General features: G+C 36.1%; 1 protein-coding gene across 10 annotated transcripts in view; it reads left to right on the plus strand.

Annotated features, from left to right (window-relative positions):
- NEXN (nexilin F-actin binding protein) overlaps window positions 1–18,670 on the plus strand; it is a 54,193-nt gene that overhangs the window by 10,703 nt on the left and 24,820 nt on the right. For 6 of the 10 annotated variants that reach the window (XM_045477954.1, XM_045477952.1, XM_045477959.1 and 3 more), the window contains exons 2-4: window positions 15,207–15,285; window positions 17,100–17,178; window positions 17,263–17,411. In XM_045477954.1, coding sequence (XP_045333910.1) covers window positions 15,259–15,285; window positions 17,100–17,178; window positions 17,263–17,411 — 255 coding nt within the window. In that variant the 5' untranslated portion in view covers window positions 15,207–15,258. Of the gene's footprint in view, window positions 1–15,206; window positions 15,286–16,715; window positions 16,908–17,099; window positions 17,179–17,262; window positions 17,412–18,670 lie in introns of all 10 variants that reach the window. The other 4 variants (XM_045477956.1, XM_045477949.1, XM_045477950.1 and 1 more) reach the window with 1 other exon arrangement.

Raw genomic sequence — 18,670 nt, forward strand, 5'->3', positions numbered from 1 at the left:
AAAACATCAGAAAAGTGTCATCACTTATGTGTCATGCTGCACTGGTATAACAAATAAACAGATTTTGTATTGCTGAGGACAATGGAAAAAGCAGGTGATTTTTGAAGCTTTTTGATGGTTATATAAGTGTGCATTATATTAGTCTAATTTTGCAGATGTCTGCAATGTTTTATAATAAAAAGTTAAAGTAGATTAGACTGATATTTCTTAGATGTGTGTGTGTGTGGGGGGGGGGGTGTTTGACAATATAAAAAATTTAAAAGTTTAAATGCCAGATACACCTAGAAACCTAAGCACATTTAGAGGTGTCAGAGACTGAAGGAGAGGAAACATTCATGCTTAGTTAGGGCTTAGCGGAGAAAATCACCATTTCTATTATGATTAGTTTGGGAAAGTACTTCATTGGTTAAAAAAAAAATGTGGCTTAAGAATTGTCTTGGAAGGGAGTGCCTGGGTGGCTCAGTCAGTTGAGTGTCAGACTCTGGATTTCTGCTTGGGTCATGATCCTGGGGTTGTGGGATTGAACCCTGTGTCGGGCTCCACGCTGAATGTGGAGCCTGCTTGGAATTCTCTCTCTCCCTCTGCCCCTCTCCCCTGCTCTCTTCCTCTCAAAAAAAAAAAAAAAAAAATCATCTTGGAAGGGGGTGCCTGGCACCTGACTGGCTCAGTCGGGAGGAGCGTGTCACTCTTGATCTCAGGGTTGTGAGTTCGAGCCCCGCGTTGGGTATAGAAATTTTATCTTGGAGGTGGAAATAGGCTATTGACTAAATTTGTTAAGTGGGAGGTTGAAGGAATGGGAAAAGATAAGGGAAACCAGGTCTGAGGAAGCCTGCAGAAGACCTACAGACCCAGATGAGAATTTTAATTCTGATCTGTGATGCACTATGCAGGTAATGTTCTCAGAGCTGGAGTGACGGACCAGAGTAAAGGAGCACAGAGGGGCAGGGGATGCAGTAGTTGAGGAGGCAGCCTGGTGAGCCTGATGAAAACACAAAGAATGGCAAACTGTTACCCTATTATAAATCAAAGGAATCATGGCTAGAAGTTACTACAGAACATTTTAAACCTCATTTTACTAATAATGTATACTTAAAATCATTATTCTGATAATATGTATCAGTTAAGAACTTTAAAGAAACCACATTAAAAGAGCTTCCCTGTAGAAACTGAGGTAACTTTATGTACTCACCACACTTGAATTCTAGTACCTCTTGAAAAAATTGGATAATTCAAAAATGTTTATCAGGTTTCTGAGGAAGGGAAAACTGTTAGAGTACTTTGAATTTTGTAGGTTTTTTTTATTTATCCATTTTGAAAGAGAGAGAGTAGGTGAGGGGCAGAGAGAGAGAGAATCCCAAGCAGGCCCTGTGTCACCAGCACAGAGCCCGACAGGGGGCTCAAACCCACCAACTGAGATCATGACCTGAGTTAAAGAGTTGAATGCCCAATTGATGGAACCACCCAGGCACCCCTCATTTTGTAGGCTTATTAAAATGACAGTGATACATGTGAATACTAAATATATGAATACTTTTAGCTACGTAATTATATGTAGTTAAAGGAGGGCCTGGGGTCTCTGCTCTAAATAAAACTGCAAATTCCACATGAGTTTTTTAAAAATATTTTTTATTTTTGAAAGAGGGAGAGCGTGTATGCACACGAGAGGGGGAGGGGCAGATGGGGTAGGAGACAGAGGATGTGAAGTGGGCTTTGCGCTGTCAGCACAGAGCCTGATGCAGGGCTTGAACTCATGAATAGTGAGATCATGACTGGAGCTGAAGTCAAATGCTCAACTAACTGAGACATCCCAAATTCCACACAAGTTTATAGGCTAGTAGGGGAAATGTTGACTAATAGCATATAAAAAGCATGAAAGTGGGAGGCAATAATCAATGAGTCTAAGATTGAGTGGATATTTGGAATATGAGAGTATGTTCCCAAAAGATTAATTTGAAAATCTTCTGTAAATGTCCAAGAGCAGATTTTAAAATAAGTACAGACAGTTCATTAAGAAAATAAAAGTTGGGTCAAAGGGATGGGATGTTTTAGACTTCTCAGTTTTGATGATTACTACATGTATATTGAAAATCTTTCCATGATGCCTTTTGGAGTTTATTTTACATTATAATTTCTTATTTATAGGCATTGAGGTAGGCACTGGAAAGGAACCAATCCACAGTAATCTGGGAAAGGAGCATAAAGTCCATCAGATGTGCAGGTCAAAGTCTGGGTGGAATTAAGAGAAGTGCAAAAAGTAGTCTGAGGGGGCGCCTGGGTGGCGCGGTCGGTTAAGCGTCCGACTTCAGCCAGGTCATGATCTCGCGGTCTGTGAGTTCGAGCCCCGCGTCGGGCTCTGGGCTGACGGCTCAGAGCCTGGAGCCTGTTTCCGATTCTGTGTCTCCCTCTGTCTCTGCCCCTCCCCCGTTCATGCTCTGTCTCTCTCTGTCCCAAAAATAAATAAACGTTGAAAAAAAAAAGTAGTCTGAGAATAGAAGTCATTATCTTAGGCATCTGACTGGAAGGTTGGGGTATGGTATATGCTTCCTTTCAATTCTGTATCAGATGACTGATGTTAGAACCCCACCTGTGTTTGTAGATAGTAAAGCAGACTGGACCATTAAAAATCCTGTTCCAAGGCTTTTGTTGAGAGTTTTGGCCAAGAGACTATTAACAGCATGAAAATTGGGAGAACGTCTCTATTCAATGTTGTATTTCTCAATACTTAGCAGAGTGCCTGGCACGTAGCAGATGCTTAATAAGTATTTGTGTAATAAATAGTGTATTCTGTTTATATTGTATTCCATTATTGTATAATGAAAATCATAATGATAGTGATGAGAACAGTAATCTTTAACTGTTTATAAAGTGCTTCACCTTGGAGTTGGCAGGATTTACCTATCAGCAAACAATTATTATGTAGGTCTATGCTGGGCAAATGCCATGGGCTATGGATACAGTAGTGCATAAATTACAGTCTCTACTGTCAAAGAGCTCACATTCTAGTAGAAGAGGTATTCAAGAAAGTTCATTACCATACGTTGTGGTAAATGATACAGTCAGTGTTAAGTATGGGGGTGATATGGAAACACACACAGGAGAAGCACGTAATCCAGTCTTGTGGAGTCGAGGAAAACTTCCTGGAGAAAAGTGACTAAGTACTAAAGGATGAGTAGGAGTTAGCTAGGAGGTAAGGGAATGGGCAGAACATTAAGCCAAGGGAGGTAGCTGTGCAAAGGCTTGAGGTGTGTCAATATTTCAGTGTGAGTGATAGGGTGGGAGGAAGGTGTGACAGAGATGAAGCTAACGAGGCAATTTAAAGGGCCAAAGTGTATCACTGAAGGAAAAGTTTAGAGTAAGAAGTAAAGGGCAAAGACTGAAACATGGGCAAACAACACTGAAGAGGTGGAGAGAGGCAGAGAAGTCCTCAGAGGAGACAGAAGGAATGGTTAGAGACACGAAAGAACAGGGAGAGAATGGTATCATGGAGCTGAGTGAAAAGGATTTCAGAATGAAGGAGTGGCTGAGAATGTCAGGTGTAGTAGTGACATTCTGAAGGAGAGAACTGTACATTTTTATGGGCAATATAATAAGAAATATAATGAGAAAATGAGAAAAGCATTATTCCTATTTTATATATATTATATATATCAACTTCAGTTTATATACAACTATATATAATATTAATTATAATAATATATAATAATTATATAATAATTATATTTTATAGAATAATATATAACTTATATGTTATATATAACATCTATAATTATAACTTACATAAATATATAAAAACTTATAAATATAATTTATATAATTATATAATTTATATACAATATATACATATTGTATATATAGTTTTATATAAACTGAAATTGAGAGAAGTAAACTGGTTTGCCCAAGACCATACATCTAATAAACAACCCAAACAGAAACCCTAGTAGAAGTTTTCTGGTTCTAACTCCAGTCTTCCTCCATCATCACAGTCTTCTTAATGTGCTTAGAAAATCAACAATTAACTGAGAAGTTGTCATCAGAATATATTTATAATCCTGAATATTTTGCTACAAAATCCTTAAACAACAAAAGCTCTAGTAGAATATTTTGGAAGACTTCAAAATATATTTGTATTACCCTTTTATTAAATGTAAAAATACACAGGTTTGCAAATTTTTGTATGAGAGAGGGTTTATGAAAAATTATGACAAGATTGAATTTGTATATGTAACTTTAAAAACTGAAGTGTAAATAACATACAGTGTTATTTTAGTTTCAGGTATACAACATACTGATTCAACAATTCTATTCATTATTCAGTGCTTGCCATGATAAGTGTAGTCACCATCTGTCACCATACAATGTTATACGGTATTATTTATTATATTCCCTATGCATTGCTTTTCGTCTCTATGACTTAGTTATTTTATAACTGGGAGTTTGTACTTCTTAATTCCCTTTATGTATTTGGCCCATCCTTCCATCCGCCTTCCCTCTGGCAACCACTGGTTCTCTCCTTTTAAGAGTTTATTGGAGGGGCGCCTGGGTGTCTCGGTTGAGCATCCAACTTCGGCTCAGGTCATGACCTCACAGTTCCTGAGTTCGAGCCCCGCGTTGGGCTCTGTGCTGACAGCTCAGAGCCTGGAGCCTGCTTCGGATTCTGTGTCTTCCTCTCTCTCTGCCCCTAACCCACTCGCATTCTGTCTCTGTCTCTCTCAAAAATAAATAAACATTACAAAAAAATAAAAGAGTTTATTGGATTTGTGTCCTTACTCGTTTGTTTTTTAGGTTCTACATATAAATGAAATCATAAGCTATTTGTCTTTCTCTGACTTATTTCACTTAGCATAATATCCTGTAAACTCATCCATGTTGTTGCAGATGGCAAGATGTTATTCTTTATGTTTGAGCAATATTTTGTGTGTGTGTGTGTGTGTGTGTGTATCTTCACATCTTTATCCATTCATCCATTGATGAATACTTAGGCTGCTTCCATATCTTGGCTATTGTAAATAATGCTGCAATAAACATAGGGGTGCATATGTCATTTTGAATTAGTGTTTTTGTTTTCTTTGGATTAAATACCCAGTAGTGGAGTTACTAGTTCATATGGCAATTCTGTTTTTAACTTCTCTGAGGAACCTCCATACCATTTTTCCACAGTGGCTGCACCAATTGCCAGTTCCACCAACAGTGTATTAGGGTTCTGTTTTCTCTACTTCCTTGTCGACACTTGTTTTTTTTTTTTTTTTTTTTTTGTCCTTTTGATACTTAGTCATTCTGACTGGTGTGAGGGTATATCTCACTGTGGTTTTGATTTGTATTTCCCTGATGATTAGTGATGTTGAACATCTTTTCATATGTCTGTTGACCCTCTGTACATCTTCTTTGAAAAAAAAAGTCTATTTGGGTCTTCTGCCCATCTTTCAATTGGATTGTTTTTGTTTTGTTTGGTGTTGAGTTGTAGAAATTCTTTATATATTTTGAATTTTTTTTATTACGTTTCTTTATTTTTGAGAGGCAGAGAGAGACAGAGCATGAGTGGGGGAGGGGCAGAGAGAGAGGGAGACACAGAATCCGAAGCAGGCTCCAGGCTCTGAGCTGTCAGCACAGAGCCCGATGTGGGGCTCGAACTCAGGAACTGTGAGATCATGACCTGAGCGGAAGTCGGATGCTTAACCGACTGAGCCAACCAGGATCCCCTGTTCTTTGTATATTTTGGACATTAACCTCTCATCAGATATCTCATTTGTAAATATCTTCTCCCATTCAGCAGGTTGCCTTTCTGTTTTGTTGATGGTTTCCTTTGCTGTGTTTCCTTTGTTATTTTGGGGTTGTCCCAATAGTTTATTTTTGCTTTGGTTTCCCTTGCCTGAGGAGGCATATCCATAAATATGTTGTTAAGGGAGATGTCCAAGAGATTACTGCTTGTGTTTTCTTCCAGGAGTTTTATGGTTTCAGGTCTCACATTTAGGTCTTCAATCCATTTTGAGTTTATTTTTGTGTGTGGTGTAAGAAAGTCCAGTTTTATTCTTTCGCATGTAGCTGTCAGTCCCAACACCATTTATTGAAAAGACTGTCTTTTCCCCATTGTATAATCTTGCCTCCTTTGTTGTAAATTGACCATGGAAGTGTGGCTTTATTTCTGGGCTCTCCTGTTGATTCACATGTCTCTTTTTGTGCCGGTACCATGCTATTTTGATTACCACAGCTTTGTAGTATATCTTGAAATCTGGGATTGTGATACCTCCATCTTTGTTCCTCTTTCTCAAGATTGCTTTGGCTATTTGAGGTCTTTTGTGGTTCCATACAAATTTTAGAACTATTTTTTCTAGTTCTGTGAAAAATACTATTGGGTATCTTTTTAAAAAAGATATTTATTTCTGAGAGAGCATGAGCAGGGGAGGGACAGAGAGGCAGGGAGAGAGAATCCTAAGCGGGCTCTTGGCTGACAGTAGACAGCCCAACGCAGGGCTTGAACCCAAGAACTAGGAGATCATAACCCAAGCTGAAGTCAGACACTTAATCAAATGAGCCACCCAAATACTCCTGCTTGGTGTCTTGAGAGAGACTGCATTAAATCTGTAGATTGCTTTGGGTATGTTTTGGATGTTTTAATGATATTAATTCTTCCAATGCATGAGCATGATACATCTTTCCATTTGTTTGTGTTGTCCTCTATTTCTTTCATCAATGTCTTACAGTTTTCAGAGTTTTCACCATACTGAAAAATTAACCTCTGGGTTAAATTTATTCCTAGGTATTTTATTCTCTTTGGTGCAATTTTAAATGGGATTGTTTTCTTAATTTTTCTGCTACTTCATTATTAGTGTATAGAAATGCAACAGATTTCTGTATATTAATGGTCTGGAATTTTTATATCATAATACACATGGCACCACATAATTAAGATCATTTGCATATTAAGCAGCTATTATTTAGTCTAAGACGTGGTCTCTAGTTGGCTGATATGAGAGGGAGGCAGTTTGGGCAGAGTCGAAGGTCATTATGCCCTTGAAGGAAGGGCATGAGTAGTTAGGGTATTGTGGAGTGAGGGTGCAGAGGGGGTGGTAGGAGACAGGAAGGAGAGGATTTAAGGAAACTGAAAACTTTCAGCTGCAATTTAGAGAGCATGATGATCCATTCCTTGACTTAAATGTCAGTACTGTTGACTCCCTTCCACAGGAACGTCCTTGATGGATTTATGGTTCAGTGTTGAGATTCACTAAAATGTGTGATATTCAAATAATTTTTGAACATTTCAGTGTCCGTGTCATGACTTTGTTGGAACATATATACTTTAAAAAGCCTTCATAAAACCAGAATTCTCACTGTCATTATACAATTAGGGAATTTGGCTTATTCTAGGAGTACTGTTAGATAATGTTCTGTTAGATAAATTCAGAAGCCTTCTATACTCTTGACAGTTGAGCAGAATTTTGGGATAGGTCAGTGTGTTCCTTAAGACAATGCCATACATGTGAATATTGTTACTTGATTCGTCACTGTCATTAATTACAACAATAGAAGTGCTACCTGCATGTTGCTGACTTGGGCACTTTGAAAATTAGAGAAAACAACACCTGACCTTATCACATGTGAATGAATTCACTAAATGAATTCTAAAACACAGCCAGCTGAGATAACTGCATTTCATTCAGTATTTGAGAATCATTTAATAACCTAACTCTGTGTTCTCCTTAATGCCAAGTAATTCTAAGAGAATAATTGCTAGCACATATTAGTTTATTTTTTAAAACTTTTTTTTAATGTTTATTTCTGAGACAGAGCATGAGTGGGGGAGGGGCAGAGAGAGAGGGAAATGCAGAATCCAAAGCAGGCTCCAGGCTCTGAGCTGTCAGCACAGAGCCGGATGCAGGGCTCAAACTCATGAGCTGTGAGACCATGACCTGAGCCAAAGTTGGACACTCAACTGACTGAGACACCCAGGTGCCCTCATATTAGTTTAGAAGGAAATAAACTTCCTTAAATAAAAATTGTGCTCACGTGGGACAAAATACCCTGTTCTACTGCCCGTTGCCAGGTAAAAACTACAATTTCACTAAATGTAGAGAATACTTTCAGTCATGTCTTTTGAGCTTCCAATATATTTCTGCTGCTCAGAATTATGGTTCTCAAATAATTCGATTAAAGGATCTTTTGATTACACTAGTTGGTTAGGCATTATAAGCTGGTTGGTATTCCCCTTGCCCCACCACACATGCCAGTTGCACTGTTTTTTTGGCATCAGTATAATACAGTAAGAATGCAGACCCCGTAGTCGAACTGCCTGCTTTTATCCTGTGTCCAACACCACTCATTAGTTGTGTGGTCTTAAACAGGTTACTTAACTTTTTTTTTTTTAATGTTTATTTTTGAGAGTGTGCATGTATGTGCGCGAAGTGGGGGAGGGGTAAGGAGAGGGTGGAACAGGATCTAAAGCAGGTTTTGTGCTGACAGCAGAGAGCCCAGTGTGGGAGTGGGACGCAGAGCCCAAACTCATGAACTGTGAGATCATGCCCCAAGCCCAAGTCGTAGGCTTAACCAACTGAGCCACCCAGGAGCCTCCTTGGTTACTTAACTTTCTAAGTCTTTGTTTTTCTTAAAAAAAATTTTTTTTTTAATTTTTTTTTCAACGTTTTTATTTATTTTTTTTTATTTTTGGGACAGAGAGAGACAGAGCATGAACGGGGGAGGGGCAGAGAGAGAGGGAGACACAGAATCGGAAACAGGCTCCAGGCTCTGAGCCATCAGCCCAGAGCCCGACGCGGGGCTCAAACTCACGGACCGCGAGATCGTGACCTGGCTGAAGTCGGACGCTTAACCGACTGCGCCACCCAGGCGCCCCTTAAAAAATTTTTTTAATGTTTATTCTTGAGAGAGAGGGAGAAAGAGCATGAGTGGGGGAGGGGCAGAAAGAGGGAGAGACACAGAATCCGAAGCAGGCTCCAGGCTCCAGGCTCCAAGCTGTCAACACAGAGCCTGACATGGGGTTCAAACCCGTGGGAACCAGAAGATCATGACCTGAGCTGAAGTCGGATGCTTAACCCACTGAGCCACCCACATGCCCCTAGGTCTCTGTTTTTCCATCTGTAACAATTTACAGACTTCCCATTTGTAAACTCAAAATACATTATTCTCATCTTAATATTTTAAGAATTTAAAATTACTGGGCTTGGAAATTTTGAGAGAGAGCTTGATAATAATCTTTACCGTAAAGGGCTATTGAGGGGATTAAATGAAATAATGCTTGTTAAACACTTGGCACATTGCCTGGCACACAATAAAGGCTCCATAAATGTTAGCTTGGATTATTATCATTCATATGTGATCAAAGGATGTGTTAGTGAAACAGTTGTTTTCTTTTTAGTATTTTTTTTAGGTTTATTTATTCTTAGAGACAGGGAGACAGCATGAGCAGGGGAGGAGCAGACAGAGAGGGAGACACAGAATCTAAAGCAGGCACCAGGTTCTGAACTGTCAGCACAGAGCCCAACGTGAGGCTTGAACTCATGGACTGTGAAATCATGACCTGAGCCAAAGTCGGACACTTAACCGACTGAGCCACCCAGGTGCCCCGAGATAATTGGTTTTAATAAGACATTACAATCAATGACTGTGGAACAGAGTTCTTTCTTGTGAAGTCAATGAACCTAACATAGTCAAATTCATACCTTTAACTTTAGCACAGAAAGACAACTGAGTTACAATTGGAATGTAATATTGTTTCTACCAGGAATTTAAAAAATTCCTTTTAAAAATTATAAAGGAATCCAATAGATATTTGCCTGCTTGATTTTGAATTTTTTCTCTGAATTTTTTTCATATCTCTATAAAACTAGAGATATGAGTCCTGTTGGTTTGTAACCTACATCTTAAAAGACAATTCTATAAGACAAAAAGCTAACAAACTTAGTTTGCTACAACTTTTTTATCCTCAAAATGCAGAACAGAGCAAACTCAGCAAAAGATTGTCTGCTCATATTTTAATTAAAAAAGTTAAAGTTAGTACTACTCAAATTTTCACAGACTTTCAGAATGAGAGCTCAGAGTACTGAAATGACATTTAAAAAACGATTTTAACTGGTTTTACTCATATTAAATTTAAAAATTAAACTTATTTTATTCTGAGTCTATAAATAAGTCAAGATATAATTTGAAGATTTAAAAAAAAATTAGATGAAGAAGCTAGCTGATTCATTTATTCTCCAGGACTACTCATGACAGGGTAATTTTTCACTGTCACCAAACGACAGAATTTTCTTTCATTTTGCCACAAAAAAAAGGCTCCTTCAAGTTCCCTCTGGCCAATTAATCCAGCTAAATTTATCAATTTATGTGAGATTGCTCAGTTTCCTCATACCCTTTGGTATTAATTACTCTTTTAGATTACACAAATAATATATTAATATATGCTAATTGGCAGGGAAATGTACGTTTTTACTGAAGAGGATAAAAAGGATAGGGAGACCATGAGTGATGAAATCAATCAAAATTTTTGATACCTACTAATGTTAGGTATTGTTCTAGAATTTTTTACATATGTTATCTAATCCTAACCAGGAAGCACAGAATTGAAATTTGGATTTAGATCTGATTATCAAATTGTTGTAATCAAAGTATGAGGTGATGGCTTGTATTATGAGGACAATGGAAATAGTGAAGTAATATATAAGAACAAATTTGAAAGAAACAATCACAAATCTTGACAGTCTATCATAATTTAGGAGATCTAAAAGAAGAATGAACCAGAAATAACTCTAAGGTTTGAGAAGCTATGAGAATGAAGGATAAGTTCTCTTGGTTATACAAGAAGAAATATCTAATAGGTAACTCTAGATATGATAGAGTGACTCAGGTAAGAGATCAAGACTAGAACTACTGGTTAGTTTTATCTCAGGCACATAGAATTAGATTACTTACAAACCTTGGTAATGACAGATAGTCATGTACTGCCTGCTTTTATTAGGAAAGTACTGTTAATAATGTAATAAGCACCCACAGACCCACTGAACAACAAAAGTTAGGACCTTGTTAATAATTACATGGAATCATGTCCCATCTACCTTCATCATATTGTCTTCTCCCAGAGAGAAAACTTTAGTCCCCAAATGGCTTCACTGGAAAGTTCTTGCAAACATTTAAGGAAAAAATTATATAGGGGCACTTGGTGGCTTAGTTGGTTAAGTGACACTTAATTTCAGCTCAGGTCATGATCTCAGTTCATGAGATTGAGCCCCTCATTGGGCTCTGCACTGATAGCATGGAGCCTACTTGGGATTCTCTCTCTCTCTCTCTCTCTCTCTCTCTGATACTCCCCTACTCACATTCTCTTTCTCTCAAACATAAACATTTAAAAAAAAAGAAAAAATGATACCAGTTCTACATGAGATCTTACAGAAAATTAAGACAAAATAATTCCCAACTCATTCTATGAGAGCAGTATTATTATTAACAAAAGCAGATGTTACAAAAAAATAAAACTACACACCAATATCGTCCCATAAACATGGATGGAAAACTTCTTAACAAAATTTTATCAAATTGAATTTATCAGTATGTTAAAAGGATAATGCATCGTGACCAAATGCAGTTTCTCCTAGGAATGTAAAGTTGATTTAACATTTGAAAATAAATTAACATAGCTTACTATAATGAAAATCAAACATAAGATTATCTCAAAAGATACAGAAAAGACATTTTATTAAATCCAACATCCATTCCTAAAATTACTCTAGCACAATAAGAATAGAAAGGAACTTAATCTCATACAGGGCATCTAAGAAAAATCTGTAGCTAAAATCATTTAATGGTGAAAGACTAAACATTTTTCCCCTAAGGTCAGGAACAAGCAAATATGTCTGCTCTCCCTACTTCTATTTGACTTTGTACTGAAGGTTCTATCCAGAACCTTCAGGCCAAAAAAAGAAATAAAAGACATACAGGTTATAAGGGAAAAAGTTGAAATGCATTCATAGATGATATAGTCATCTATGTAGAAAATCAAATGGAATCTATAAAAACAACCCAATGGAACTAATAAGTTACTTTGGCCAGGTAGCAGGATAGAAGATGAGAATACAAAAATAAATTATATTTCTATATACCAGCAACAAATGATCATCAATTGAAATCTAAAAAATAACATCATTTACAATAGCATCAACAACTACAGAAGTATTTACAGATTTATATATGAATACAAAGGACCTAGAATAGTCAAAATAAGTTTGAAAAGGAACAAAGTTGGGGTTACACTAATTTTTTCAAGGCTCATGATAAAGTACACTAATCAAGAATATGACACGGTGACTGGAGTTAAAAAAAAAAAAATACTGTGGTATTGGCATCAGGAGAGAGAGACTGATGGAACAGAATGGAGGGTCCAGAAATAGACCCACCATAGTCAATTGATTTTTGACAAAATGCAAAAGCATTTCATCAGAGAGATATGTTTTTTTTAATAAGTGGTCCTGGAAAAATTGTTTATCTGCAAAAAAGTGAACTTTTACCATATACAAAAATCAACCCAAAATAGATAAAAGACCTAAATGCAAAACCTAAAACTATAAACCTCTTAGAAGTAAATATGGGATAAGTTCTTTGTGATTGTGGGTTAAGCCAGTACAACACCAAAAGCACACACTATAAAAGAAAAAGATGATAAAATAGATTTTATCAAAATGAAGTTTCTGCTCTTCAAAAGACATTGTTAGGAAAATGAAAAGACAAGCCAAAGACTGGGAGAATATCTTTTCAAATCATACATCTGATATAGGTCTTGTATCCAGAATATGTAAAGTACTTTCAAAAGTTAATGGAAAATAAATAACCCAGTAACAAAATGGGCAAAAGATTTGAACAGATACTTCTACCAAAGAATATTTGTAGGTAGAAAAGAAACATATGAAAAGATGTTCAATAGCATTAGTTATTAGGGAAATGTAAATTAAAACCATAATGTGATGTCACTACACACCTTTAGAATGTCTAAAAGTTAGAAGACCCATACCAAGTGCTGGTGAGGCTATAGAGAAAGTGTAACTCTCATATACTGTTGGTGGAAGACAAAATGGTACAATCACTTAGAAAACAGTTTGTCAGTTTCTTAAAAAGTTAAACATACATCTACCATAAGGTCTAGCCATTATACTTTATTTACTCAAAAAAGTATATGTTCATACAAAAGTTTACACATGAATATTCATAACAGCTTCATTGTAATAGTAACTGCAAACAGCCCAATGTCCAGCAACAAATGAATGGTGGTATATTCAACAAACTGTGGTATTCAACCAATTCAATAGATTGTGATATATTCATACAATGGAATAATATTTAGTACTAAAAAGGAATGAACTATTGATGATCCAACTATTGATGGATGAATCTCAAAATACGCTGGATAAAGGGGCCTGATAAAATGGTACATACTATCTGATTCCATTTATAGAAAATTGAATCTTTGGTGACCAAAAATATACCTGCCTGGGGATGTGGGTGGGAGAAGCAAGAAAAGGGGGGAGTTAAGGGATCTGAGAAAACTTTTGGGGGTAATGTTTATATTATCTTGGTTGTGGTGATGGTGTCACAGGTACATACATATGTGAACTTATCAAACTGTGCACTTTAAAAAAAATTTTCTTTTAAGTTTATTTTGAGAGAGACAGAGACAGCATGAGTGGGGGAAGGGCAGAGAGAGAGGGAGACAGAGAAGCCCAAGCTGGCTCTGTGCTGTCAGTGCAGAGTCCGATGTGGGGCTCAATCCCACAAACCATGAGATCATGGCCTGAGCCGAAACCAACTGACCCACCCAGCACCCCCAAACTGTGCACTTTTCTTTTTTTTAACGTTTATTTATTTTTGAGACAGGGAGAGAGAGCATGAACGGGGGAGGGTCAGAGAGAGAGGGAGACACAGAGTCTGAAACAGGCTCCAGGCTCTGAGGTGTCAGCACAGAGCCCGACGCGGGGCTCGAACTCACAAACCGCGAGATCAGGACCTGAGCTGAAGTCTGCCGCTTAACCGACTGAGCCACCCAGGCGCCCCTGCACTTTTTAAAAGCGTAGTTTTTTTGTATGTCAGTGATACCGTAGTAAAGCTATTAAAAATTTTTTAAAGCCAATAGATAAAATTCTAAAAGTTACTCAAATAGTTCAGAAGTAGTCAGGGAAAGAGTAATAGAGGAAGAAAAAAAGGGGAGAACAAGAAACAAATAGTAAAATGGTAGTCTTAGGTCCATTTATAAAAATAATTACATTAAATGTTAATGGACTAAACACTGCAATTAAAAGATATCATAATTGGGGCGCCTGGGTGGCTCAATCGGTTAAGCATCCAACTTTGGCTCAGATCTTGATCTCACTATTCGTGGGTTTGACCCTGGTGTCGGGCTCTGTGCTGACAGCTTGGAGCCTGGAGACTGCTTCAGATTCTGTGTCTCACTCTCTCTCTCTCTGCCCCTCCCCTGCTCTCTCTCAAAAATAAACATTAAAAAAAATTTTTTTTTAATCAGAATTGATTTTTCAAAACAAGGTCTAATTATATGCTGTGTCCAAGAGATGCAGTGTACATATAAAATAATAAGTTGAAAGTAAATAGCTAGAAAATTATATACATCATACAGACTAAACTTAAGAAAGTTGGTGCAGCTATTTTTAATATCAGATAAATTAAAGACAATGAGATAAAAAGGAAATTTCGTACTGATGAGTCAATTCAAAAAGATGTTATAATCATAATGCATATGCACTTAGGTTGAAATTACACGAAGAAAATGACATAATTAAAGGAAGAATCCTTTATTAGACAATCCCACATACCTGAAGACTGATAGAATAACTGGGCCACCAAAAGAAAAAGACACAGAAGATCTCAACAACACGATAAACACCTTGACCTAGTTGATACTTACAGAGTAATACACCCAGTAACTGTCAAACACAAATTCTTTGCAAGTACACTTGATACATTCACCAAGCTATTCTGGGCCATAAATTTATAAGGATGTTTTAATACCATGCACCTTGTACCCTCTTTTACCCTGTATCTTGGGCAAAGGAGCTGAAGGTTATCACAATTTATTACTGGCCTGGATTGTGTCAGTATTTTTTGAGGAGCAATTAACATGCTGTTTCTGTTTACAAAAATACATAGAATATTAAAAATTAAGTCATTAAAAATTCTTATACAATACTAATGTATTTTTTCAGGTGCAAAAATATACAAAGCTCCATAATCACCCTGAGACCACATAGAGCAAACATGAATGATATTTCCCAAAAGGCGGAGGTAAGTCTCAAACCTTTAAAAAAAAAAAAAAAAAAAAAAAAAAAAAAGGGTGGGGGAAAACATAGGATTGACTGTAGAACTGCTTAAAGGGCAGTTGCTTTGTGGAAAGGTCATATCCAGACGTTCATAATGACATAGTGTCAAGATATAAAATGTAAGAGCTAAAATTCACAGGCTGGTCTTGGGCCCAGTATTTTCATTTGGATTCTAATCTTGGAAGCATAATTATTAAATCTGTAAATGATAGTGAAATGCAAGTGATGGCTAACATCTTGAATAGAATTTTAATACCTTGATAAATCTTAGAAGTTATTTTTTAGTATTAAAAAAAACCCACCCAGATTTGACATATACTCTTAGGAGAAAGCAATAAAATCACTCTCGGGTAAAGCTCCGTCTTAGCTACTTCTCCCAACAGCTGCAGTAAAATTTCTCTTAGTCTTTTTCTGGTTCTTCGCTGTAGTTTCTGAGAGTTGTAGTAAGAAGAGCTCAGTTGCTGACACCCCAACATTATGAAGTTTAAAAAACCTTAAATGGCCAATGGCACCATAAGAAAATAATAGAGGGGCTGGGTATGCCACAGATTAATAAGTAACTTGTCATTATTACTAGGATAATGGGTTTGGTGTTCTGAGGCACTGATGTTTTATCTACTGAAACGTCTTCTGGTGATCAGCTTAATTTTCAAAATGATGAAAATAATTTGCTTTCCTGGTTTTAGAGTGGAGGGAAATCTTTTCTCCAGTCTTTTACTAGACCCCTCCTTTTCCAGGGGAATCTCTTTTGCCATCCTAGAGCTCAGCCTACTTGCAGTGATACAGCCTTTTTACACATTTTTAATGTTGGTTTACAGAAGTTCTAGATGGACAGTACAGCAGTAGTAACAGCATACAAATCACTGCTTTATACAAAGAACCTGGAGCACATGGGTACTAAAGGGCTGCCCTTCAGTTTTACTTCTATTTGATATGGAAACAAGCAAGAGCGTTGACATATGAATGAGGCTATAAACTTTAAAGCCTGAACTTTTGCTTTATTTTCACCTTCACCTAATTTATTGAAATGAGTCCTGGTGTCTTTTAAGTAAGAGATGTAAAATCTGAATCTTTAATAATGGTGTGGGGAAAATAAAGTACAGGTTGTTTTAAATTAGAATCCAGTATTCAATTTTTATATTTTGCTAGGCTTTGCACCTACAAAGTGGAATTCCTTTATATTAATGAAGTTTTTACTCTGTTTTCTGTAATTTCATTTTTCAAAATTAGACTTTAGAAAGTAATCAGATTCTGATTGTACAAATATTTCAAACTCATTTGTTTTCTGTTTCAGTAAGTATTTCTTATATTGCTTATGCTGATCTATCTTTACCTGATTTCTTCCTATCTTATTTTTTTTTTTAACTTTCTTCTCTTTATTTTCTTCTAACGAAGATTCTGCTTTCTTCATCTAAACCTGTCCCAAAAACCTATGTGCCAAAACTTGGCAAGGGTGATGTAAAGGATAAGTTTGAAGCCATGCAGAGAGCCAGGGAAGAAAGAAATCAAAGGAGATCTAGAGATGAAAAGCAAAGAAGAAAAGAACAATATATTAGAGAGAGAGAATGGAACAGGAGAAAGCAGGAGGTTATTTTATTTTATTTTATTCTTGTGCAAAATTCATTTTCATCTTTTTAATTTATGTTTTATTCACATTAACCATATTTTATATTAAATATAACTAAAATAATTTTCTGTATTTGTCAGTTAATTTCAAACTTTGCATATAATATAGTCTAAATTTTTGACATGCTCCTATTAATTTATTTAACCATTTAGATTAAAGAAATGCTTGCTTCTGATGATGAGGAAGAGGCATCTTCTAAAGTAGAAAAGGCTTATGTCCCAAAGCTAACAGGTAAGAAACTTGAGGGGTAAATTGCAAATGAAATTGCAAAAACAGAAATGTAGCAAATATCAAACATGTTTTGTATATTCTTAGGAACTGTTAAAGGTAGATTTGCTGAAATGGAGAAACAAAGACAAGAAGAACAAAGAAAGAGGACAGAGGAGGAACGAAGACGCAGAATTGAGCAGGATATGTTAGAGAAGAGGAAGATACAACGTGAATTAGCAAAAAGGGCTGAGCAGGTATACACTAAATATTAAATTGGTATTTCTTCAGAAACTAATGGTACAAAATAAAACAATCAGTACATTGCCTAATTAAAATATTTTAATATAACAAACTTATTAAATAGCTAACTTGAAAACAAGATCTTAAACACAAATATTTAATATCAGATAAATATATCACATGCCTAGAAGGATTAAGGGCAGAATATACTTACCTTAAGGTTGAATGCTAGGATAACTTTTGTTATGCACCAACTTGTCATTCAGTCCATATTCCTTACACTGTCCACATTTCTTGTTTTTCCTGACATGTTAGAGGATTTTACAAAGATATAAGACAGTGTCACATAAACTATCTACAGTATGCTGGTCTTTCAGTAGCAATCAATAAATAGTTGTTGGTTATTATTACACACTAAGGCATAATTAGGATATCTTCCTACCCAAGAATTTGAAACAAATCACATTTTATTTAATAATGGTATTATTAGCTAGCTTATTAACTTTTTTTTTAAGTTGGGGATGGTAGTAGAAGAGGGGAGAAATGTGTGACAGCCATTTCTTTCATATAGCCATTACTGATGCCCATAGCCACAGGGGACAAATTAGAGGGGAGAAAAAAAATTGTTACTATGATCTTATATAGTCTCTTAATGAATTTAGAATTCCCACATATTTTAGCTCAGAGCATGAGAACTTAGAGGCTAGTAAGTATTTTTAAAATACTCAAGAATATGATCTAATTTCCAGAAAAAGCTAATGTCTCAAAGTGATTAATGATTATAATGACATAGAAACTTGATCAATAGTCATACTTTTATTAAGTAAAGAATTGATCAGCTCACAAAAATTAATGCACCGATACTTGTTTTACATTATAAATTATGCCTAGTCATAGACTTGATGACCGTTATATTGTTTATGAACTTAACCTAGTCTACATTATAAGATCAAAAGAGATGATCAGTGTATTGAGTTTAATGAGATGGCATTTATCTTAGAGTTGTTAATAATATTATATGAGTTAATAAATGCAAAGCACTTAGAACAGTGCCTGGTACACGTAAGTAGACTATAAATGTTTCACCTAAGTGTCATGAAACCATTTTAGCTCCTCTTTCTTCTCTCATCAATATGTTAACAAATATATTAACATAGTCTTCATAAGTACAGAACTATTTTTATTGTGAAATTGTACTTGGCTCTTTTTTGTCTACTCTTTAAGTGCTTTAAATCTGTTTGCTATGCTCCTTCCAGTTTCCTACCTTTCTAAA

This window comes from Leopardus geoffroyi, chromosome C1 (genome assembly GCF_018350155.1).
Source record: "Leopardus geoffroyi isolate Oge1 chromosome C1, O.geoffroyi_Oge1_pat1.0, whole genome shotgun sequence".
In the NCBI taxonomy this organism is placed as follows: domain Eukaryota; kingdom Metazoa; phylum Chordata; class Mammalia; order Carnivora; family Felidae; genus Leopardus; species Leopardus geoffroyi.